The sequence below is a fragment of the Mus pahari genome, chromosome 19, assembly GCF_900095145.1.
Source record: "Mus pahari chromosome 19, PAHARI_EIJ_v1.1, whole genome shotgun sequence".
NCBI classification, from domain to species: domain Eukaryota; kingdom Metazoa; phylum Chordata; class Mammalia; order Rodentia; family Muridae; genus Mus; species Mus pahari.
The window spans coordinates 84,906,406-84,931,783 of record NC_034608.1 but is presented as its reverse complement, the minus strand read 5'-3'; the positions used below and the strand labels follow the sequence as shown (position 1 = coordinate 84,931,783).

The 25,378-nt window shown below is 50.2% G+C and overlaps 1 protein-coding gene across 7 annotated transcripts in view; it reads right to left on the bottom strand.

Annotated features, from left to right (window-relative positions):
- Window positions 1-421: 421 nt before the first annotated feature.
- Window positions 422-25,378, bottom strand: part of Sugp2 (SURP and G-patch domain containing 2) — a 30,119-nt gene continuing 5,162 nt past the window's right edge. For 3 of the 7 annotated variants that reach the window (XM_029531794.1, XM_029531791.1, XM_029531796.1), the window contains exons 3-12: window positions 19,589-21,154; window positions 15,586-15,706; window positions 12,421-12,908; window positions 10,871-10,982; window positions 7,066-7,550; window positions 5,679-5,740; window positions 4,893-5,029; window positions 4,124-4,244; window positions 3,221-3,480; window positions 422-1,870 (exon numbers count right to left, since the gene is read on the bottom strand). In XM_029531794.1, the coding sequence (XP_029387654.1) occupies window positions 4,124-4,244; window positions 4,893-5,029; window positions 5,679-5,740; window positions 7,066-7,550; window positions 10,871-10,982; window positions 12,421-12,908; window positions 15,586-15,706; window positions 19,589-21,154 (3,092 nt within the window). In that variant the 3' untranslated portion in view covers window positions 422-1,870; window positions 3,221-3,480. The remainder of the gene's footprint in view (window positions 1,871-3,220; window positions 3,481-4,123; window positions 4,245-4,892; window positions 5,030-5,678; window positions 5,741-7,065; window positions 7,551-10,870; window positions 10,983-12,420; window positions 12,909-15,585; window positions 15,707-19,588; window positions 21,155-25,378) is intronic. The other 4 variants (XM_029531793.1, XM_029531790.1, XM_029531795.1 and 1 more) reach the window with 4 other exon arrangements.

Here is a 25,378-nt window from a genome sequence, read left to right as displayed (position 1 = left end):
AGTGTCCCAAGCAGTCATGACCATGTGTGGCCACTCCACACAGCTTTTCCTCTGGGTTTTGTGTTACATATTTCAGTCTGTTGCTTAGTTACACCCTCCGCCTCCCTGAACCTCAGAAGTCCAGTGAGGGAACAATATCCTGCATGAGACACATTCAACTACCACACAGCCCTAAACTCAAGGGCTGTTCTGGATAGTTTTATGTCAACTTGACAAGGGCTGGGGTCATCTCAATGGAGGGAATACCTCCATAAGATTGGGCTATAAGCAAGCCTGTAGGGCATTTTCTTATGATGGGTAGGGTCCAGCCCATTGTGAGTAGTGCCATCCCTGGGCTGATGGTCCTGAGTTCTGTAAGCAAGCAAGCTGAATAATCAATATGGAGCAAGCCAGGAAGCAGCACCCCTCCAAGGCCTCTGCATTAGTTCCTGTTTCTGGGTTCCTGCCTTGTGTTGAGTTCCTGTTCTGATCTTCAATGATGAATAGTGATATGAAAGTGTAAATCAAATAAACCCTTTTCTCCCTAATTGCTTTTTTGTTCATGGTGCTTTATCATAACAATAGAAACACTAAGACACAGGGGACATTTTACCTTCCGATGGCTCTTTACAATTTGCCAGAGGAAACTGAGAACAAAGGTCAAAGACTGAATGGGGAGCCCCAACCCCCAGCGGATTTCAGGTGGGTAGAAACAGGAGACAGGGTGCCAGGTGGCAGGGCTTGGCTGGCCACCACTGTGGTCACAATTCCTCCAGGATAAAGCAGGAGGTGAAGCTTCTGAAGAGCCCTGTGGTCTCTAGGCCACGCCCAGGGTGTCCCTGTCCTGGGAAGCATGCTCAGCCTGGTGTCCCTATCACTCTCCTGCTGAGGGATAGGGAAGTGCTGGTAGAAGAACCAGAGGCCAAGAAAGGATCCCTAGGGAACAAAATCACATCTAAGGCCCCACTCTTCAGTGCTCTTGCCCCAGGTAGGGACAAGGCAGGTAAGCCATGGACAGCCATTCTCTCAGAGACTATGTCTGGTGACAGACCCATGATCCCAAGACTCCAGAAGATGAGGCAGAAGATTTTGAACTCAAGACCAGCCTGGGTCACAGAAGCCACCTATAGGACAAATTTACGTATTAGAGGCTAGAATAAAATGGACATGGGGACACTTCATCTTCATATACAGGAAGGAGCCCATCATTAGGCTTGGGAAAGGATCTGTCAAAGTCACAGGGTCGGTGTCATTGGTCCTAGAAGACCTCTATTTTGGGAACTGATGACACTATCATCAGGCTGGAGGAGACTCATGAGAGCTAGAGATGTCTGTGGTCAGGCCTGGACTCTGGGGATACCAGTCATCAGGGCTCAGTTCCCGTTCCGGGCCGTTAGACACCTGCCAGGCCTAGGTGTGAACTGTCCTCCTCACAGGACTCACATGGTTGAGACAGTTTCACTCTATGGCTCAGAATGTCCTAGAACTGAAAGCAATCCCCCTGCCTCAGTCTCCCTAGAGCTAAGATTATAGGCATGAGCGACTCTATCCGACTTATTTTCTCTTCTTCAATATAGACTATGATATAACCCAGGCTGGCCTCACAGTCCCCAGGCCCCCATGAGTCCTCAGTGACGGCAGCACGGGAGCCGGGCAGCGGGTCTGCTCTTCATTTATTCCAAGCACTCAACACTGACAACACCATGACTTCTTAGATCCTTACAAACACAACTACGTCCAAGAGGTGACATCACAAGTGTGTTCTAGGTTTTACCAGGTACAGAATCGACTTGCACGACGCACATCCAGGAACAGGAACACACTGGAGCCAGGGCAGGCCAGGCCAGCACAACTTTTGGAATCCATGGTCCTTGTGGATGTGACCCTGGAACTAGAATGACAGGACAAACACTGTGACAGGAACAAGGTCACATGTGTATACATCAGGTGTCCTCCACAGCCCTGCCCCCGGAGCAGCTTGGCTGGAGAGCAAGGTGCCCCAGGAGGGTAAGGATGGTGAGGATGGCAAGGTGTGTGTAAGGAGCATCACAATGGCACACACTGAGGGGCATGAGGTATGTGCTCTCTCCCCACCATCCATCCTGTCCCCAGAAGAGTGCCTGGGGATGTCACTCTCAACTCGGGAGGCAGCCTGACAGTCTCACCTCCCAGCGTGACAGTCTTGGCACACGGCCATCTACCCACAATCCCTCAATGGACTAGCACAATGCAGATGTCTGGAGAGAAGCTGGAGATATGGAGTGAGACGCACGCCCGGGTATGTGTGCTCCACTTATGGATGGGACTCCTCTTAGGAGCCCACCATGGACGAGAGTCCCATTCCAACCCACAGCTAACATGGAAGCTGCTAGAAGGTGAAAGAAAAGACCTGAAGATCAAACTGCAGCCTGGGGCCCCTGACCTGTCACCTCCCACCATGCACATTCCTTCCTGTTCAAGAGTCAGACTGTGACCCATTGGCAGTGCAGCATCTCCATAGCTACAAAGACCTGTTAGTTGCCAAGACACCAGAAGAGAGTGAGGCGGTGTGAGCTGCAGCAGCTGTGAAGAAGGGCACACTGGGAAACAGAGAGTAGAGCTAAGCTGCGAGGAGAGTTGACTATCACTACAGCTAGATCCTCCAGCTGGGACACCTGACCACCACGTCCCCAGCCCTGACATCAGCCTTCCTAGACTTCCACAGACTGATTTCAAATGCCCAGCACTGTGGTGGGGAGGCTGGGATACAGCGAGGATCTGTACCAAATGGGCGGCAGGCATACGTGGACTCCAAAGCCAACATCCAGGGCAGCTGAGCCACGCCGTCCTTTTCAAGGCTTCAGAAAGACACTGTACATGGAAACTGTGCTACAGCACCATAGCACTGGCCTGCAGGAACCACAGTGGAGGCTGGAGGTGCAAAGACCGGGGTTTTCCTCAGAATGCACTTCCGAGACACACAAACAGGCATATTATAAGCCTCAACTATATTAAACTGGGGCTAAGATTTTGAGAAGTCTCTCAAGCCAGGGTCCTGCTACACAGCCAGGCAAGACTTTAACTTGTCCTAGAACCCCCTGCCTCAGCCTGCAAAGCTCTCAGAATTCTGTAGGAGCTGAGACATCATTGCTCAAAAGAATCCACAGTGCTCCCTCTCCACTGGAGCCTGTCTGTTTCCAGATAGGCTCTGAAGACACAGCAGCACAGGGCTCTGGAAGGCAGGGCTTTGTGGAGAACTTACAGAGGAGCCAGGCCCTGGGCACCAAGGCTGAGGAAGCACCCTACAAAGAGGAATAAGATGAAGGACAGAGTCAGAAGCAGGACAGACAAGGGTGCCTGAGTGGCCGCTGCTCTGCAGAGTGGCAAGGCCTGCTGGGACCTGACCTAGGGATGTGGAGCTGGCCGAGTACACACCGAGGCTCAGGCTGCAGGCGTCCGGGGCAGGGTGACGGGAAGGGCAAGGCTGCTTCGAGGCTTATCTCTGTCGCCAGTGGCTCTGATCTAGTTAAGAAGAGAATGGCTGTTCAGAACTGTGAATGGAGCATGACGGGAGAGAAGGTCAAGAACCAAGAATGAGGGCCGGCGACAGGAATCAGTGGGTAAGGCTGCTTGCTACCAAGCCTGAGGGTCTGAGTTCAGTCCCAGAGTCGCACATGTGGAAGGAGAATTGACTCACAAGTTGTCCTTTGCTCTTCTTATGGGCACCGCAACACACCTGCTCACACACATACACACAATAAAAGTAAAAACAAAAAGAAGCAAGAGTGGGAAAGATGAGGCCTGTAGACCCCTCAGAAACAGCACTTGAGGCCCTCAGGAAGGAGTGTGGTGGTTGAGCAAGGCCACTCATCAGGTCTGTCCTAGTTGTTCGGGACCTGCAAGGAACTGTCATCTTTGAGAGAAACCTGGAGTATTAACAGGTAAGGCCAAGGGTGGCCTGGTCCCATGACAGCATGCTCAAATCCAGGCAGAGGCACTGGAGGGAGGATGGGAGGGCTGGGCCAGTAAGCTACCCTCCTGTTGAGGAGCTTCCTCCTCTGTGTGCCTGAACAGGAGCACATGGCACATGGCAGGAATGGCCCTCCTGCCTTACTCGGATTTTTTTCTGGTAGCATCAGCCGCTGGTCTGCGTCCCGGCACACACCTATTTGCTGGCCCGCTTGTGTCTGTACATTTGCATCATGCGCTGGCGGAAGACGTCAAAGGTGTCTTCTTTCTGCTCAGGCCCGTCAGCTCCCAGGCCCTCTCCTTCTGAAAGAGTCCCCCTGCAGAGCAGAGGTGACAGTTAAGAGCTAGGATCAGGAGTCAACTAGGGCACATGGGGACATGGGACAGATATCCAGAGAGGAAATACAGTCACAGGGCTGGGGCATTGTTCAATGAGTGCTTGCCATGCAGTGAGGCTCAGAGTTTTCTCCCTTGCACAACAAAAATTAAACAAGAAAAAGAAGCCACTAGCTCATGGGAGCATGGCCTTTTAAGCTTGAGACAGTCTTTTATGGAGTCCTATTTGGCCTGGAACTCACAATTTCCCTGCCTCTTCCCTGTCTTGCAGGATCACAGATAAGCTCTCGCTAGGCTTGACTGGGACTCTCTGTAGGTTTGCAGCCTGATCACAACAGGCCACCTCACCAGGGGTGTGTTGGTGCTGAGGGACACACCCTCTGGACATATGAACAAGGGCTGAGGATTTGTGTCTCCATCTTTGCAGTCTGTAATGGCTTCCAGAAACACTGTGCCATTATTAAATGTTGCTCAGATTTAAACGTCAAGAAGCTGTTCAGAGGCCTACATAGGGAGGAGCTGGTCACGCCTGTACACCTGAGTGAAGAACTAGTAAAAAATGACCTAGCTGTATACTCTGGTACAGCCACAACCCAAGGCACCCAGGGGTTCCCCCAGCCATGCCATACACGCTGACGGGCTCTCGGATGCCCTTCCCAAGGGAGCCCAAGCCACGGCCTTCCTTCCAGCCCATCTTCTGCAGCATCTGGAAGCCCACGTTCTTGTCTGTCAGTTTCTGCTGGGAAAACTCCAGCTCCTTGGGTTTCTGAGGAGAGAAAGGTGGGTGGGTAAATCACTCTGTCCAGTGTATACTGGATCTCCAAGTGGTGTTCTAATCCTAGATGCCTGGAATGGTGAGCTCCACTCACCTCCAGATTCCCTCAAACATCCCTGGGGGTGGGACGTCTTGAGGCCAGGGTTAGAACTAGCAACAGGCTGTGCGGCCGCATGCTGCTGCTCTGTACTAAGACTATGAGGGAAACTCTTTGAGGAGGGTGGGGCGCAGGCTAAAGCAGAAGTGACTGGACGAGAGACCTGTAAGGATGAATGGCCCTCTGGCAGCCAACCTCTTCTATGATGGACTGCTCTCCTGTGTGCTGTGTAGTTTATATTGTAGGGCTGAATGCACTCTCACTCTGGCTTCAAACCTGAGATCTTCCAGCCCAGCCTCCTGAAGGCAGTGAAGCGATAACGGGCATGCCTACGCCTCGGGGATGGAGTGTGCTGTGACGTCTGGGCCCGTCTGGAACTCCTGTGCATAAGCCATCACCCTGCCCCAGCCTTCTGAACACCTGGGACACAGGCATGCTCCACCCCGCTCTGCAAAGTGCCTGAAGCCTCACCACAAGCAGCAAGCCAACCATTGATGCTCAATCTGCAGGGGTAGGGAGGTGTCACAATGCAGTCACACACACCTTCTTTTTGGCTATGGGACGACCCCTAGGCCTGTCGTAGGCAATTCGAACTGGTTCATGGACTGGAAGACAAAAGGGAGAGATCCGTTCACACTGAACATCTGCCCCATGCCCTTAGAGATAGACAGAAAGGCTGCCTGATGAAGACAGCCCACGCCTATGTCTGCCCTACATGGCTGATGCTGGCTTCTATCCCATCTCCAGCTCTCAAATATTCTATGTCCTGTGAATGGCTGTGATGAAGCCAGCAGCATTGTCAGTGCCAAGGGCATCACTCAACCCAAGAGTGCTGGCCCGCAGAGACCTGCTGCTCGGGCTGCTTCCATGGCTATAGGAACACTCTTCTATTGCAGGCAGGCCATGGCAGCACTGGGCTCTCCTAGTCAAGGCCCCTAACTGTCCAACGTGAGAACACAGAACGCAGGAGAGCACCAAGCTCTCATCGTGGAAGTCACTGAAGACAGTGGCAGGCATGTCTCACGGATGTGTAAAGCACCAAGGTATCTGAGGTATGGCACAGCGCCCCTGTAATACAGGACACAAGGGTTACAGTGGCGCCACTGGCCATCCACTATAGTGCTAAGGATATAAAGTGACAGTTTTACAGAGCAGCAAGGCCAAATGGTTACTGTGGTTACTGTTTTCCCAGCTTCACTATAGGTACAGGGAGAAACTGGGGGGTGCCTCAAGGTCAAGCCTAGTGGTGACAAGAGCTCCTTTTTTTTTTTTTTTTTGATTGATTTATTTTATTTATATGAGTACACTGTAGCTGTCTTCAGACACACCAGAAGAGGGCATCAGATCCCACCACAGATGGTTGTGAGACACCATGTGGTTGCTGGGATTTGAACTCAGGACCTCTGGAACAGCAGTCTTAACTCTTAAGTGCTGAGCCATCTCTCCAGCCCTGTGACAAAGCTCCTTGTAAGGAAGGAAGCCCCCTTACTGGACACGCAGGTCTCTGCTAACACCTTAGAGTGCAGTGCACAATGGCTAAGACTACTTACAAGCTAAAGCATAGGCCCGGGGGCCACACAGATGGGCCTGGTTGGGTTCCCCTGCCAGCACTGTGAACCAAGGAGAACCTGGCTGTGGTGGCACACTTGCAGTTTCACCCTGTGGGAGCTGGCCAGGAAGATTACTGAATGAAGCCAGCACAGGCTAATCACATGTATTCTGTCTCAAAGAAAACCACCCCAAAACCCCAAAACCCACTCAAATTCTAAGTCCTGAGAGCAGAGAACCCTGTGCACTATGCCAGGTACTTGGGTCCATCTGCACACACACAAGGCCAGCAGGTGCTGGCAGGAGGCAGGGTGACTGGCTGTGGCTGGCACAGCTAGAATGGCTACTGAGTGTGTCCCTCACAGGACTATGAGATACTCACCCTTTGACTCCTGGATGAGACACACCCTCTTTGGGGCAGGTATCATGCCAACTTTCAGCGACTTGCTGCTGATTCTCTTCCTGGGGAAGCAGCTGCCAGAGGAGGCCTGGGACAGGCCAGGGGTGCTGGCCTGGTCCTCCCTGGACCCCTCTCCAGGGATGCTGTCAGTAGGGGAACTGCCCTCAGAGCCTGGGCACTTGGCAGCTTCTGCCTGTGGCCTGAGCGTGCAGGTCTCCTCTCCGCCCTCGTCCTCGCTCTCCTCCTCATCTTCCTCCTCCTCCTCAGGCAGCACCTCAGTGCCCTCCAGTGAAGCCTCCTGCTCAGGGTGCCCCTCCTGTGGCTCACCCTTATCCTCCCTGTCGACTGTGGGGCTCTGTACCGAGTCTCCTGCCTCACCAGTGGACTGGAAAGAGATGGACGGGCACAGTTCCAGCACCTTCTCTCGGTAGAACTTGAAAGCTGAGCTGCTCTGGTCGTGCAGGAACCTAAGGGGAAAATGAGCTGCTGAGCTGCTGAGCGTGAAGCTTCTTCCTGGCCCAGGACAGAGGCCAGGTCTCCCCGTGACCCTGCTATGGCTTCCCAGAGCAGCTAATGGAAGACAGAATGTTCAGACTCCTGCAGGACTAGGACTGCTGAGTCTAATCATCTCTGCAGGGACAAGATGATTCTCAAGGGTCTCAAGACAAGATGCTTCTGCAACTTGCAAGAGGCACCCCCATACCATCCCTACCAAACTCAATAAGTAAAAAGAAAGGAAGGAAGGAAAGAAAAGAAAGAAGTGTGTGAGGCAGCTCAGCCAATAAAAAACTTGCTACACACAGACCTGAGAGTCGGGCTCAGACCCTAGAACCCGTTTCCTCTGACCTCTACAAATGCCCACAGCAAACGCACAAATAAATAACGTAAGTGGGTGAAGGGTCTGAGGTGCCTGAGGAGCACCAGAAGCAGACATAGATCCAAAGCTCAGAAGCACAGAAGCCGTGGCCAAGGGAGCTGCTGCTCTCCAGCCTGCAGGCACACTAAGAACTAGCCATTGTTTTTCTTTAAATATTTTTTGATGATTCCTTTTTATTTGATTGTTTTTATGTATATTGGTATTGCATGTATATCTATGTGAAGGTGTCAGATCCCCTGGAACTGGAGGTACAGACAGTTGTGAGCTGCCACGTGGGTGCTGGGAATTGAACCTGGGTCCTCTGGAAGATCAGCAAGTGCTTTTAACCTCTGAGCCATCTCTCCAGTGTCAAGAACCAGGCTTTCTTGACCTCAGGATTTGTCCTGCAGACACCAACAAGTTGCCACAAAAAGTCTCTCCTTCTTCAATGATGCTGGACACAGGGCCTAGTCATACCTTACCCCGAAACCCCCTGTACAAATGCTCACAGAAGCCACTTGGCAAATGTCTCAACATTAGTAATTTGGTGTACTGCTCTTACAGTACAGGGGACTGGAGTCCAGGTTCAGCACCTATACCAGGCAGTTCACACAACACCCTGTAACTCCAATTTCAGCAGATCCAATGCTTTCTTCTGGACTCCATGGACACTCACACACATGTGATTCACATTAACTTACATACACATATACATATTAATTTTAAGAAGATAAAATTTCACACATCAAATAAACAAAAACCAAGGAGGAAAGGCAATTTGGGAAGACATTCAGTGCCTGGCTTCCTGTGTGTCCATATAAACAAGTGCACCAACACTCATGGACATACACGTATCACAGCACACACAGGCACACACAGTAGTTCTAGCAAGTACAGACTGATAGTGACAATGATGAGCAGCTGCCTGGGGAGGGAAGAGGTGACAGACAGAAGGGTGGGAAAGCACACAGGGTCATGGTTAGTTTGGCTGGTACAAAGCGTTTGAGGGGCAGAGCTGAATGGCTGTGGTATCAGTACGTATGGGAAAGCCTATTGCAAAAGCATGCAGGACCATTCAATGGAGGACTCAGATGGAGCAGAGGGGAGGAGAAGGCAGCCCACTGGTAGCACACACGCGCTCTGTTCTACTCCTGGCCTCCTCTCTTGTCTCCAAGTGGGAGAAGGGAAACCAGACCAACCACAGACCGAGCCCTCAGAAGCCACGAGCCTGCCTTTATGCTGTTTGTGCCGTTGATCTGACACTGGGGAGGGGCAAGACCTACCACAGGTCCTGGGTTCCCTTCATGAACACACTGGACAGCAGTGTAAAAGGATTATTATGAATAACACACTGTAGACTGGCAGGGGATGGAGGACAGATGCGCAGGTGGAAAGGAGAGAGGCCTAGAAACGTTTTTTGTAGTGCTAGCCTAAGTGGGCTAGTGCTCAGCACTGAGCTGTGCAAAGGAAAATGAAAGATGAACAAACAAGATGGCTCCCTGTTACTGAGAAGGGTGAGTGGGACTTCTATAGGTGATTTTTATGTTAGAACAACATAAGAGTAATTAAAATTCCACACCGAAGGGCTCAGTGGATAAAGGCATTGCCTGCTTCCACGCCTGACCAACCCTGAACTTCCACAGTGGAAGGAGAGAATAAGTCCTGTAAGCTGTCCTCTGACCTTCCTATTTGCATAGATCCACCAAAGTAAATAAACCATGTGAACATAAACAGATTCAGTAGGCCAGAGTGTTTGCTGTGGGGCTGGAGAGATGGCTCAATGGTTAAGAGCACTGGTTATTCTTCCAGTTCAATTCCCAGCAACTACACGGTGGCTCATAGCCATCTATAGTGAGATCTGGTGCCCTCTTCTGTCCTGCAGGCATACATGCAGGAGGAACGATGTATACATAATAAATTACAAGAACAGCAAGGTTTCTTTTCAAACTGTAATCTTCACTGAATTAGAAAACAGCAGTCTGAAATGAAGCATTTGTTAGCCCAGACTCAGGGGATAACAGCAGTTGTGTGTGCAGCAAGCAGGGTGTCGTGGCTTTGAGCGTGGTACGCTGGTTCTCCTGGGAGCAGGAGGCAGCCTGGGCAGGACTATGATGGGCCAGGGCTGAGGAGTGCAGGACACAGCACACACACTGAGCCCAGACAGCCAGAGCAGCATGCTCTGTTTGCATCAGAACCATGCGTTCTTTCAGACACGTAAGCCAGCCTGTCTGCCTTCTGTCCATCCCGCGTGCTTTCCATCTCTCTGTCCTGTGCTTTTAGAAGCAGGGCCTCAACTTCCCTATGTAGCAAAGATGACACTGAACTACTGATTTTCCTGCCTCTACTTTCTAAATGCTAACAAGACAGGTATGGAACATCATGTGGCTTATGAAGTGCTCAGGAGATACTAGGGCTCGGTGCGTGCCAGGCAAGAAGTGTATCAACTTAATTCCAGCCCTGGTTCAAACCTGTAAGTTTCCAACTGCATTCCATTGCAGCACCAGGCCTCTCATACCCAGCAAACATTCAACTACATTTTCAGTCAGACCATGACACAGCTCGCCCTGCCAAGCTTGGAGGTGGGGAGGACTCGCATGGCCTGTGGAGGGGTCTCAGAGCATCTTCATCATAGAGGCTTTCCACCACAGGCTAAAGCTTCTACAGCACCTGTGGCTGCTCATGGGCGGTTTCTGGATTTCTCTTAGACAACTCGTGAGGCACATGCACAAATGCTGCTGGAGTTCCCAGCCCTTCTGTCTCTGTGTGAGGGTGGATGGAAAAAGAGGGCGAGGCACTCCCTGATGCTCTGGGTGAAGGCTGACCCAACAGATGGCAGCTCTGGGCTAGGCTCAGCTCAAGAGGGGAGCACCCTGCCTGCTCTCTGCTCACAGCATGTGGGCTATGGGGTATGGTGGAGTTCAAGGCACGTACCACAGCTCAGGGTTGTCAGTGCTGTTCTCTATGCTGAACTGCTCAATCTCAGGGCCGACCTGAGCCACAAATCTGGCCAGCTTCTCAGCAGTCTCCATGGTCTTTGCATCCACTACAAAACAGAAAGCAGTGGTTGTGGCTCTTTAGCCTGACTCAAGCTGCCTCCCCTCTGTACCACATGTCTCTTGAGTCTTCTCTTTGTCATAATTAGCCTATAGGCAGATTGTGGCAGAAACATCAGCAGCCCCATGAACACCTGGGCTGGCTGTGTGGGAACAGGCCATCACCCTCCTCAGCTCAGTCAACAGGCTGCAGCTCAGACTCTCCAAGCTTAGGTCAGCAGACACCCAGCCAACAGCTCGGGACACTGCTGGAGTCAGGAGCAGAAAAGCGTGGGTAGTCTATGGTGAGGCTTGGGCACTGTGCAGTCAGTGCATGGCCCCACCTAAAGCTGGATGGCATCCCTGGGCAGAGAAAAGGTAAGCTGGTGGGAACCAAATGGCCTGTATCAGCAGCAGTGCAGCTTTGCAGAGGCAGAGTGGCATGGAGGTATTTAAGGAAATACTATGGAGGGTTTGACGTTCATGGACCCCAGGCCGGGTTGAAAATACCTGAAATGGTCCTGGGGTATAGCTTGGTGGTGTCTGCCAAGCAGTCCTGTGGCCTTGCATTCAATGGCTAGCACTGCTGAACCCTGACTAATGAAGACACTTAGAAAGCAGCTGCCTCTGTTCATAGTTCACTCTCACCCACCCCAAATAATACAGGAATAATTGAGGCAAAGTCTCACATAGGTGAGGCTGACCATGCAAGTCTGGGTCTTCCTGGGTCCCACCTTCCAAGTGCTGGGGTGACAGGTGTGCCCCACAACAGCCAGCTTCGTGTATGTGGGTGCTGCTAGGCGCTGTAAGCAACTGAGGCAGGATGAGAATGGAGTAGAGGCCAGGCACAGAGACAGGACTGTAGCAGGTCAGTGGCTCTAAGCCCCAGCCGGGTCCCAGCTACAGCACATGCCAGGCCGACCAGGGGTGCAGGGACCTGTCTCATACAAAACAAGCTCTTACAGGCCACGGTGGCGCATGCCTTTAACCTCAGCACTTAGAAGTAGAAACAGACAGATCTCTGTGAGCTTAAGTCCAGTCTGGTCTACATAGTGAGCTCCAGAATTACAGAGATCCTGTCTCAAACCCCTCGTAAACACAACCAAAACCAAGCAAAGCAATAAGAGAGTATGTGCAGGCTCTCTGAAAACTGTCTTTTCCATACGACTCTCACCTCAGTGGACTCTGGCACACGTGAGGGTAATGGTGGTGCAGACTCAGGCCTGGCCTGGCTGCCCCGATATCAGCACCCCATGTGGAGTGCCCAGCAAGGACAGGCACAGGAGGAATAGGAAGGTCAGTGTGGCCATGTACCCATCCTGTCCAAGTTCTTCTGACCACTCTAGCTTGCCATCTGCCCAGACTACTGAGCACCTAGCACCCCAACTCCTACTACCCCAAAGGACCCAGATGAGCATGGGGCAGGATGGGGTAGGGGTGGACACCTACTATTAGCAGAGGGGCATCGAGAAGAGGCCGGGAGGGCTTCTGAGTCATCCCCTGCAGTTGGCCGAGGAGACAGGCCCAAGGCTCCAGGACTGGAGGGCTGAGGACAGGGTCTGGCAGGCTCTGATAGGCAGTCCTGGGCAGCATCACTTGAATCCCGTGGTGGTGGCTTCACCCTCAAGGAGCCAGAAGCCTGGCGGCTGTGGTGTTTCTGCCGAGTGCCTGAGGACAGGGATATCTGCTGGGCAGTGGTGGCTTTCTTGGCCTTCAGGCCTCGAGGACCCTGGGAGCGAAGCAGCCGCCTGCGCTGCCATGGGAGGAGTCTGCGCTTGAGGCTTCGCACAGCTTGTGCATACAGCATGGCACGCACCGCACACTGTGCGGGCGTTGGCCTCCGCTCCACGATGGGCCAGCTGTGGTTCAGTCGCTGTGACTCTGCCAACTTCAGCTTGTAGTACTTATACTCCAGGCTGCTCTCATCAGACAGAAACCTGCCAAGCAGACACATGCAGAGCATTATGAAAGCAGTACTGTGCTCAGCAAGGCACAGCTGCTCTCCTGAGTGAGGCACCTGTGCCCTCTTCTGCCCAGGTACCCTAAGAAAGCCAGAAGCTTTGATCCAGCGGGGTGCAGAGAGAGGCTTATTCTTAGTCCTAACACTGGGGAGGCCGAAGCAGGAGAACTGCAAAGAATTCAAGGCCAGCCTGGACTACAAAATGAGCTCTATTCTCTTTCTGTTTCTCTGTGTAGTCTTGGCTGTCCTGGAATTCGCTCTGTATACCAGGATGGCCTTGAACTCAGAGATCTCCCCACCTCTGCCTCCAGAGTGCTGGGATTAAAGTTGTGCAATTGACCATCTGTTTGATTTCTTTCCCACTTTGGTGAGCAGCCATGAGGGAGCTCAGAGCCTAGGAAGCTGCGGCACTACAGCAGACAAGAGGGGGCGCCTCTTACATGGTCACTTGGTCAAGTGCTTTGTGGGCCACTTTCCTGTCAAGTGCTTTCCCTGTGCCACTGAGGAAGGTATGGCAAGACTGAGGGGAGTCTGACGCCTGCAGATGTGCTAGAGACAGCTGAATAAACCAGGCTGAGGTGGTCACCTCACCACCTCCCTCAGGTATAAGGATGTCAAATCTCTGCTGGCTGCGAAAGAACAGAAGGAATGGGAACCTATGTACTCCATTTGGACACTGGCATTCACCAGCTCATAAAACAAAAACAAAAACAAACGAACAAAACAGCAACAACGAAAACACAAGCAACCGTCCCAGTTGGCTCTCTACACCCAGGTTTGCTGCTTGGGAGTCAACTGAGCTTGGATGTAACACAGAAAGAGAAGGGACAGACCCCTGCTGTCGCTGCCCTTATCTAAGACGCTATGGACAAGTCACAATGCCTCCAGTATTTCCAGCCAGCTAGAGACTACGTAAAGCATACAAGACAGCGGATGAGGTGGCACACTCATAGGACCCTAGCACAGGGAAGGCTGAGGCAGGAGGATGTCAAGTTCCAGATCAGCCCAGACTACAACGAGACTCTCAAATTTCAAAGCAAACTGTATGCTAGAAGTAATGTATCTCATGCAGACACTGAACACTCAGACTTTAGGGCCCAACTGTCTTGAGCCCAGCCCTTTGCTGATACTGGAGGTGACAATTGAAAGTCCCTGGAACAGTGATTGAGACTTCCCTAAAGGCCAAGGGAACAACTGGCAGAGCAGAGCCCTACTTCCCTTACAAATTACAAGTGAGAGAGAGCCAGCAGAAATTAGAAGCAAGGCTAGCACCTGTGTGCACTTGTCTCACCTGCCACCCCAGCACTGGAGGCTAAAGCAGGAGGAGTGCCTGAGTTCAAAGCTAGCTCCTCCACCACACAATACCAAGTATGGCTTCTATCTGTCACCTCTAGTGGTAACCATCAGCTGCTAGGCTTATACCCAGTGTCTTTGTGGCAGAGGCAGTCCTCTCTAGATCAGGTCCCTCTGGTGACATCATCCCTAGGCCTCTATACCAGGATGCCTTCTTATCAAGTGGTTTCAGTTTACCTCACCAATCTAAGGCCACCCAGCTTCCTCCCCTGTCTTTTGATCTCTGCTCCAGTCATCTTAGCTATGCATCCTGCAAGCACCGTGCCTTTATCTGTAAAGCAAGGATAGCTACAGAGCAATTCACAGGTAGCCAGTGCAGAGTCAACAGCAACCAGGGCTGGGCCAGGAGGATCCCTGCAGGCCAGAGAGTCTGGGCATAGCTTGAGCCACAACTTAATATCCTATCTCTTATAATTAACAGAATAAACAAAATCAGCAAGGCTGGAGGATTAGCTCAGTGATTCAAACACATGGTGGCTCACAACCATCCATGACTCCAATTCCAGAAGATCCAGGGCCACCTCTGACCTCTCCAGTCACCAGGCACATGGTACCCATGCAGGCAAAACACTCTTTAGCCTTAAGGTTTTTACAGAGTCTTTATCCTGTAGTCTAGGCTGGCTGCCAGCTCTGACCTTCTTGCTTCCCTCCCAGGGCTGTGAAGCTCCCTTCATTATCATGTGCTTTTGGGTACTGTCTCTCTGCACCCTAGGTCAGGCCAGCAGAGAAGGGGAGTGCTGCTCAGCTGCTCAAGAGTACTTTTTTTTTTTTTTTTAAGATTTATTTATTTATTTTATGTATGTGAGTACACTGTAGCTATGAGCCTTCATTTGGTTGTTGGGAATTGAATTTTTAGGATCTCTGCTCGCTCAGGCCCAAAGATTTACTTATTATTATATATAAGTACACTGTAGCTGACTTCAGATGCACCAGAAGAAAGCATAAGATCTCATTACAAATGGTTGTGAACCACCATGTGGTTGCTGGGATTTGAACTCAGGACCTTTCAGAAGAGCAGTCAGTGCTCTTACCTGCTGAGCCATCTCACCAGCCCTCAAGAGTACTTGCTGTTCTTCCAGGGGACCTAAATTCAATTTCCAGCACCTAAGTGTCAGCTGAGAACTGTCTCTAGGTGATCTGACACACACTTCCGGTCTCCTCAGACACTGTATGAATGTGGTGCACAGACATACATCAGGCAAAGCACTCATACACATAATATAATTATGTCTTAAATAAGAACATGTCCTTTAAAAAAATAAATGATTAGAAAAAAAATAAGATAAAATAACCATGCCTACCAGTAAGTAGGGTCCTGTAGGAGAAGTGTTCTCTCTCTGGGCGATAGCCTTCCTTGGATGACACGCATGACAAGCTGGTCAATGGTGTCCACCACCCTGTGATCCGCCCTCTGGGGAACTGCTGCAATATACAGAATGGATGTTGTAAAGAATGGTGGACCACAAAGGCCTGGAGACCAGAACAGCGAACTGGAAGGCAGCAGAAATCCACAAGGCCATCAGCCGGAACCTTCAATCATAGAACACTGGTGTTGAAAAAGAGGAAAGCCTGGCTGAGGAAGAAAATGTCCTGCTGAAAGATGTCCCACCTGAGCCGTAAGTAGTAACAGCCACTGGGCTGAACAAAAAACCCTGGGGTCAGAGAGATGGCTCAGTGGCTGGGAACACTCGAGGTTCTAAATTCAAATCCCCAAATAAAAAGCTGTGTGTTACAGACAGTGAACGCCTGTAACCCCAGTGCTGTGGGAAGCAGCAACTGGAGGACAGAGCTTGCTGGCCACCAGCCTAATTCCAGATTAACTAAGTCCCTGTCTCAAGGGAGTAAGACAGAGAGTGTTAAGATTAGCCTGTGAATTCACACATATAGAACACACTCTTACTCTACCCTTACACACATATGTAAACACACACACACACATACACACACAAACTCAACAAAATACCTGAAAATACAAAAGACATCATTGATGGGGTTTAGTCACTTAGAGCAGTTGCTGCACAACTCGGAGGACCCCTCGTGCATGCCTGTTACCCAGTAACATCTATGCACAGGTAAATATATGTGGTGCATGTGCACATGTGCCCAGATGTGCAGGTCAGAGGATGTCATTCTTTACCTTATTCCTTGAACTTATTACTGAACATGGAGCAAGGCTGGCAGCTAGCAAGCTTCAGTGGATAACAAACCACGGCCTCCTCCTGACTCTGTCCTACAGAACTGCAATTATGGGTACGGCTACAGTTGGTTGCTGGGGACTAAACTCAGGTCCTCATGCTAATTCAGTAAGTGATCTTACCCACTGACCTAATTCTCCAGCCCCGACCCCCTTTTTTATATGTGACTAATTAACGTGTGAAAGGACGTGCGCATGTCAAGCTCACAGGTTGCAGCCAGAAGACAACATGAGTCAGTTATCTCCCCTTTTCATATGGGAAACAGGGACTGAATTTAGGTTGTCATACTAGGTGACCAGTGTCTTTAACTGAAGACCCATCTTACCAGGTCCTCTTTTAGCGTTTTACTTTTTATTTTACGTGTATGGGGGCTTTGTTTACATGACTATGCACTACTTATGTACCTGGTAAGCGTGGAGGTCAGGACACTGGACACCCTGAATGGAGTCACAGACAGCTGTGAGCTAGCATATGGTTCCTCTGACGAGCAGCCAGTGTTCTAACTCCTAAATCATCTTTTCAGCATCCCTTCTGCTTTCTGAATCAAGGTCTTTCGGCAATCCTGTCTCTCTTGGCCTACGCTAGATGACGGGCCCGTGCCATCATGCCAAGCTCCATGAGCACTGAGCATTTGTAGAGGAACAGGTGACACTAGCTGAAGCAGCTGGGCAGTCCTATGGCTGGCCACACAGCTGGGCACTCTGAGCAGAGGCTGCCAAGGAAATGCCCAGCTGCTTCAGAAACCTCTACTATTACCAGGCAGTGGAAGCCCCTGAGGGAAAAGTGGGGTCATTTACACATGGTCAGTGTCATGATGTAGCAAATGCTGCAGAAACTCAGATAAGCTGAGATATCAGTCCTCTCAGCTGAAGCAGGGGATCTAAAGCTTGAGGCTAACTAGCCTCAGGACTCCAACTAAAAAAAAAAAAAAAAAAAAAGCCAACAAAAAAAAAAAAAAAAAAAAAAAGACAAAGGAGGGCACTGGTGGTTAGCAGTGAGTGCTGGTGCTCACGAGGACCAGAGCCCAGAGCCCAGCACCCAAGTAACAAGCCGACCTCTTCACCAGCTCAAGGGACCTGTACCCATCTCAGGCTTCTGTTCTCACACACTCAGATACATGGACACACATACACACAAATAAAAAAAAAAAAAATTACTTTTTCTGAGTGGGGCTATACACACCATTAAACCTAGCAGAGGCAAAGGCAGGTGGATTTCTCTCAATCTGAGACAGGCCTGGTCACACAGTGAATTTTAGGTCAGTTGGGGTTATTACATAAAAGGTTCTTTAAAACATCATCATCATCATCATCATCATCATCATCATCATCCACCACCACCACCACCACCACCTAAAAAGAGAGAAGAGAGGCAGTTGCACCCTCAGGACAGTGTATGTGCTGCTGCAGTGCCTGGTCCCTGCCTGGAGAGATAGGTAAGCCCAAGGCCCTGTAGCCTTGCCTTCCATAGCACCCGATGCTTGCTATCCTCATTTCCCCTCCAGCACGTGAGGATAGGAAAGGAAATGCATCCAGCCTGCTTCTGGAGAGAACCTTCCTTTACAAGTAGTGTGTGGTCATTTATCTGTGTTGGGACATCTGCTGCCTGGTGCAATCAAGGCTCAAAAAAGGGAATGGGCAGGGGCAAAAGTGACACTTCCTGGACTAGAGGTAATGTTACAGGAAAGAAAAGATGGGTAGCATGTCCTCTGATGCCCGGGAAGGCTGGGTGTGACAGCATGCTGGGATCACAGGAGAGGAGATGGTAACCAAGTCGCTTTTCTATCCTACTTTCTGGCCAACACCAGAGCTGCCACTGACTGCTGTCTACAAGGAACTGAGTGAAAGGTACCAATACCAACTGGAATGACCCAGCTGCTCCCTGAAACCCTCAGTACCCAATCACAGCCTCCTCAGCATCCACCCCTCCCACCACCCGGGTACAGGATCTACTAGGTTTTGACGTCCTGCTTTCTCTCCCTTCAGTGACACCCAGGGCGAAGTACTTAGGAACACAGCATCCTAGCCTCCATCCCATGCTTAAGGGGTCATGCATACATTGTTCCTAGTGAAGGCTAGCCAGTTTTGTACCTTCTTCCTACACGGGTCTCTTTTCAAAGTAATCTTGAAGCTGGGGAGCTGGGCCTAGTGGATACAGCACTTGTGTAGCATGTACAAGGCCCTGGGCTCCATCCCTGGACCTCAGGGAGGTAGTACATTCTGTCATCTCAGAACTCAGAAGTGGAGGCAGAAAGATCAGAAATTTGAGGTCAGCCTGGCCTCCATAAGACTGCCTCAAAGCAAAGGGAAAAGAATTGGGTCCCTGAGTTGTAGTCTCAGCATTTACAAAGGGTGTAAAAACCTCAGAGGGGTGGCAGGTAACAGCTACTTTTGCAGAGGGTCGAGTTCTGTTCTCATCACTTACGCTCTGCAGCACACAAATGCCTCTAACTCCAGTGCCACAGAACCTAGAGCTGGAGGTCCTTCTGATCTTCATCAGTTCCTCCATGTATGTAGTAGTGTACATACTCAGGCAAGTGTATGTAAAAAAGCAAATGTTTTATACATACATATAAAGATTTCAAAAGAGAGGGTAGGGTCTAGGGCAATGTCTGTTGCAAAGCACTTACCTTTCATTTGATCTTAGGTCTGACATAAAAAATGCAAGGTGAGGCAATGCATGCATATGGGAGAACCAGGAAGGTGGAGAGAGGAAGCCCACTGGGCCCTGCTGTCTAGCCTAATTAGTGAGCTTCAGGTTCAGTGACAGACCATGTCTTAAAGGTAGTGGACAGCCTTCCTGAAGAGCAACACTTGAGGCTGTCTTGTAGCCTTCCTTCTGATATACATCTGCCTGTACCCTGCACACTTCTTTCAAAACCTCAGGACAGCAAGATGACTCAATGGGTCAAAATGATTAAAGTCAAGCCTGGAACCCTCTGGCAGAAGGAAAGAACTGATTCCTTCAAATTGTCCTCTGAATACCTCTAAACATGTGCCTTGGCATTCATACCCATACCCCCCCCCCCACACACACACACATAAATTGAATACAAGTACTGTAGTACTGGTAGTGATGACATTGTTTAAAAAAAAAATAAAACCTTTACCTTGGCTCAGAGTGCTCGAAGCCCAGGTCTGAGCTGTGGTTTTCTGTTCTCGGGACTCTGGGGGCACAGCCCTCTTGACCTGGAGGGGATAGCCACTGGCCATGAGCCAGGCCTTCAGGTGGTCTATGTACTCCCTTCCGAACAAAGTGGAGTCTTCAAAATTTGGGAAATAGGCCGGAGATGGGGCGATGTCTTGGAGGCCCACAGCCTCTAGGATCTTCTCCTGCCGGAAGGAAGAAGCTAAGGAGAAGGTCTGGCCTAAGAGTGCCAGGGACTTCCTGCAAAGAGAGTTGGTGGTCTCCAGGGCCACAGCCAGGTCCAGCGGGCTAGTGAGTGTCTTCATCTTGACACTCAGCTCATAGGCATTACAGGCCATGAGTAAGGGCGTCACGCCCTTCAGCAGCCGGTCCTGGAGCCGCATGATGTACTTGTCGAAGGGCTTGATGATCTCAAAAAAGCAGTTTTTGGTCTTCACAGCACCTTTGTCTAAAAGCATGTTTAAAAACTCATTATCAACTCGGGGTGTTTTCAGAGCAGTGTGCTTTAGAAACTTGATGGTAAAAAAGCAGAAATCTCTATGCTCCGGCTTCAAGGAGCATTTGAAGGAGGCCAGCATCTTGGCACAGGTCTCAGTTTCCAGTTCAAACAGAGTCTGGAAGAGTTGGGAGAACTTCAGGTCATCCTTGATAGTGTGGAATCCTGCCCACTTGATGATCTCTATGCCGAACCTTGAGAACACATCTGCCTTGTCTATGGCATCAAAACCCATCTTCCTTCTGGGCAAGCCCAGGGTCCTAAGGTCCAGCCCCAAAGGGATCTTCAAAGCAGCGAACTGGATTTCATCCAGCACTGGACTTGTCCCAATGGTCACATCAGGACTTGGGGTGGGTTTCTGGATTTGGTTAGTGCCCTGAGGTTTGGAAGGAATACGACTGGCAACAGGTATTTTCTTCGTGGCCATGCTTTTCAGTGTGATAAGCTTCCCAACACCCTTTGCTCCAAGCAGACCCTGAGTATCCCCCTTTCCTAATAGAGTGCCTTCCTGGTCAGCTATGTTTAGAGATCGGCCTCTGGTCAGACCTTGCCCACTGCTTCTAGACACAGAGTCCACCTCCCCAGGATGGTCCAGGTCATAATCCCGACTTTCCTTCTCCATCCGCCTGGAGGAGGCCAAGTCTCCTAACAATGAGGGCCCGAAACCGTATTCCTGTGACCAGGAGGATTCTTGAGAAACTGAGTGGCCCAAGTCTTGTTCCCAAGAGCCACGGAGGGCAAGTTTCCAGTCCTGAGAAGGAAAATGTCCCAGATTCCGGTGGCCAAAACTCTGGTCCCGGGAGTCAGTATGGGCTGGTTCCAGATCCCGGCCACATTCTTTGCGAAGATAGCTGTCTTCGCCGACCGACTGGTTGCTAGATCTGAAGGAGGGTCCCACAAACATGTCACCTCTCAGACCCTCTCTTCCCATGTCTAGTGAATACACTCCAGATCCGCTGGCAGAGAACCTGCTATCACCATGAACGTCCTCGTAGACATCTGCTCTGGCTCTGGAGCCTGTCCTTAGGAGATCTGAAATAGATGGCCACAGACAAACAGAAGGCACTTTAGAGCATGGACTGCAAGGGGACGGACGGCCCACACTCTAGACAGGCGTGAGATGCAAACAGTCTCCTCTAACACTGCTTAAACTAGGTAGAAAGGCATCAGGATGGCTTAGTGCCTACCATGCAAGTGTGAGGACATGAGATCACACCCCCAGAACCCACAGTAAAACCAAACAGGCATGGGTGCCTGTAATCTCCCATTCTCAGGAAGTAGAGACAAGGAATCCCTGAGGCAAGCTGGCCAGCCACAGTGGCCAAAATTGGTGACTCCAGGTTCAGGAAGAGCCAGTTTCAATAAATAAAGTGGAAAATGACTGGGGAAGATACCTGCACACACTGAGCACGCAGGTGTACAGACAACGTGCATGCGCATGCATACACACAAGTCAGAGTAAAAATACACGGGGAAAAAAAATACACGGGAAACCTGTACCTGCATCAGTGTGGCCTTCCCCAGCATTCTCCCTATACAACAGCAGGGAGCACTGCCACCCACAGTTTCTGGTTATATTTGGGAGGATTCAAAACACATGGAAGAGGAGCACCTCTGTGCTGTGCAGATACCTCTATGCCACTGCATATTAAGAGGAAGCATCTTCAAAGCTTATACTATGTAGGGGCTAGAAACCCATGTGTGGGGCAGTGGGTGGGGCCACCAGACAGAACTCGTAAGGAGTAGCAAAGTTCAGAGCCCTGATAAAGCTCACAACCGAGACTGGCAGGAGCTCCTGCCCTGGAGGATGAGACCACAGTAAGTGGAGCAGGACAAATGGTCGCATCGTGTAGAGCCTAGAGTTCTCCATGTTAATGAGGTGTCCAGGGGCCGCCAAGTGTAGCCAGTGAACATCCCTTCCCAGGCATCCTCATCTACCATGAATCCCCACCACCACACACACATAGCAGGGGCTCATCACAGGCCTGCAGGGCCTCATTTCCAACTTGTCACGGTTCCCAGCGATGCCTGGGTAAACAGGAAGATGGGAGCCCCTGTGCTCAACTTTTTGAGTTTCCCAGCAGCATCTGGGTACACAGGAGGTTGAAAACCACAACCATGTCCTATGGGCACTGAGGAGTGATCACACTTATGAAGACATGTCTATAAGCACCAGGCTTGTGCTTACCTGCTACCCGCTTTGGCCATTAGCCAACACAGGACAGTGGGTGACTCTTGAGGCACACATTAGCATCAGACACAGGCTCCCAAACTCATCACCAGCCCCCACCCCAATGTCACATCACCCACACTTTAGAGAAGGGACTTGGTCAATGAAGCCTGAATCTTTCACTGTGCCTGGTCCATTTCAGAGTTTTCACTTCTGTCTGAGAAGTTTTATAGAGGCTGCCACTCTTATTGCCTCCTGGAGGACTTCCTGTCCCACACTGCCACTGGGAGGCAGCAGCAGCCTTACCCTAACACACACCCAGGATAGCTGAGCAGGCAACGGCCTGACCCCTGACCCCAAAGTGCTAGAAAGCCCTGCCTGGCATTAACCGTCCTTTCTCTGGGGCTGAAATAGAGACAGAGGCAAGTAGAAGTCACACTAAGGCTATGGCAGAGAGTGAAGTGTCATTCAGGGATGGGGTGGGGGGGTGGGGTACACAGATACCACTGTAGTTACGTCTGGACACAAAAAGAAACGCGGCAAGAAGCTGCCCCCCAAAGCTATCCATGGTGGCAGCAGGGCCCAGGCATCTTTCTCCCAGTTGGATTTTAAAACAAAATCTACAACAAAGTAAAAAAAGAAAAAAAAAAAAATCTGACAAAAAGGTACTGGTTACAAACACCTGGAAGGCCAACATTCAGGAGATGAGGGGAGATAGGACTGAGTTTCAAGGCTAGCCTTAACAAGCAAGAAGACCTGTGTCCCATCTTAGAACCCATATTAATATATATATCAGCAAAAGTCTGTAACCCCAGTGGTGGGAAGGCAGGGACAGGAAATCTCAGGGCCCACTGGCTAGCCAATCTAGCCACATCAGTAAGTGCCTAGTATCTTTAAAAAACAAGGTGGGGCTGGAGAGATGGCTCAATGATCAGAGCACTTGCTGCTTTTCCAGAGGACCTGGGCTCAGTTCCCCAAATTACATAGCTTCACAACTGCCTGTAACTTCAGCTCTCTTCTGACGTTCTCTTCTGGCACCTTCACTCAGGTGCATATACCCATACAACACGTATCTTAAAAATAAAATAAATCTTTAAAAAGCAAAACAAAGTGGTGAGTGACTGAGGAAGATACCAAATGTTAACCTGTGCATACCCACATGAAAGCACAAAAACATGAACATAGGTACACAGCCCCCCTTTGCTGGCTGGGTTTTTGTCAACTTGACACAAGCTGGAGTTATCACAGAGAGTCAGGTGAGGAAATACCTCCATGAGATCGACCTGTAAGGCATTTGCTCAATTAGTGATCAAAGGGCCCCTTGTGGATGGTACCATCTCTGGGCTGGTAGTCTTGGGTTCTATAAGAAAACAAGCTGAGCAAGCCAGGGGAAGCAAGCCACTAAGTAACACCCCTCCATGGCCTCTGCATCAGCTCCTGCTTCCTGACCTGCTCAAGTTCCAGTCGTGACTTCCTTTCATGATCAACAGCAAATGTAGAAATGTAAGCTGAATAAATCCTTTCCTCCCCAACTTTCTTCTTGGTCATGATGTTTGTGCAGGAATAGAAACCCTGACTAAGACAAATTGGTACCAGAAGTGGGGTATTCCTGTGACAACCTGACCATGTTTTGGGGAGGACTGTAGAAGGACTTTGGAACTTTGAGCTAGAAGAGCCACTGGGATGTTAAAGAGCTCTATGGGATGTTCTGTAGGAGCTTGGAAGATAATGTTGAGAACAGTGCAGAAGATGGAGGCCTGACTTGTGAAATTTCAGAGGGAAGATTAAAGATTCTTGTCAGGACCGTTGCTGTTTTGATTATGAAGATTCTGTGGCTCTGGTTAGCTGGGGCTGAAGAATCAGCTGTGATTAACAAGATACCAGAATGACTAAAGCAAAACCTTTGCATTACTGGGACTATTGATGCTGGTTAGCTGGAGCTAAGAAATTAGCAGTGATTAAGAAGAGATCAGCATCATTGAGGTGACATCTCCTGGGAAGTGTTTTCTGAGAGCACAGAGGCTGTGTTCCAGAGATAGCCTAGGTTGTACCTTGTGCTGTGGCTGGACTTAGTAAGAGTCACCCAGGTGGTACTGGTTTTGAAGGTATGAAGTGGTCATTAAGAGCAGCTGAGGCCATGGAAGCACTGTGAGAGGCCGTGGAAGGCCATTGGTGAAGGTGCAGCCTCAGTTGCAATTGATGGCCCAGGACTGAAGGGGTCATGCAAAGGAGGTGAGGCTTGGCACCATGAAGAGAGCCTATGAGAGGCTACTGGTGAAACCTAGTTTCAGCAATAGACAGCAGTGGTTTGGAGATGCCAGTACCATGAGATGACCACCAAGAACAGCAGCAGCAGTGGAGTACAGGCAGCTGGAGCCTAGAAGACAAGCTGTGTGCTACAAAGAGCAGAGCTGAAGAAGTGACCCAAGCCCTTGGAGGAATCCAGAAGATCATGAGTGGATCCCAGACATTGGACAGTTGGAGATTGATTTTCATTTTGATTGTGACTGTGCCCTGATATTTTTCCCTCTTGAAGGAATAAAGTATTTTAGTGGAGGCCACAGTTAAGGGACTTTTCATTGTAAAAAGACTTTGAATTTTAAAAGACATTGGATATTTTAAAGGGATTGAAATTTTAAGAATTTGCAAAGACTGTGGGACTTTTTAAAGTTATTTAGATCTTGGGGATGAATAAGAAAGTGAGGGTTGAGGCTTAATAGCGATGAGTTTATGTGTCACCTTGACAAGGGGTCAAGCGTACTGGCTGGTTTTGTGTCAACTTGACACAAGCTGGAGTTAGGTATCACAAAGAAAGGAGCTTCAGGTGCCAAGTAGGAAATGCCGCCATGAGATCCAGCTATAAGGCATTTTCTCAATTAGTGGGGAGAAGGGCCATAGTGGGCGGTGCCATCTCTGGGCTTGTAGTCTTGGGTTCTATAAGAAAGCAAGCTGAGCAAGCCAGGGGAAGCAAGCCAGTAAGAAACATCCCTCCAGGGCTGGTGAGATGGCTCAGTGGGTAAGAGCACCCGACTGCTCTTCCGAAGGTCCGGAGTTCAAATCCCAGCAACCACATGGTGGCTCACAAC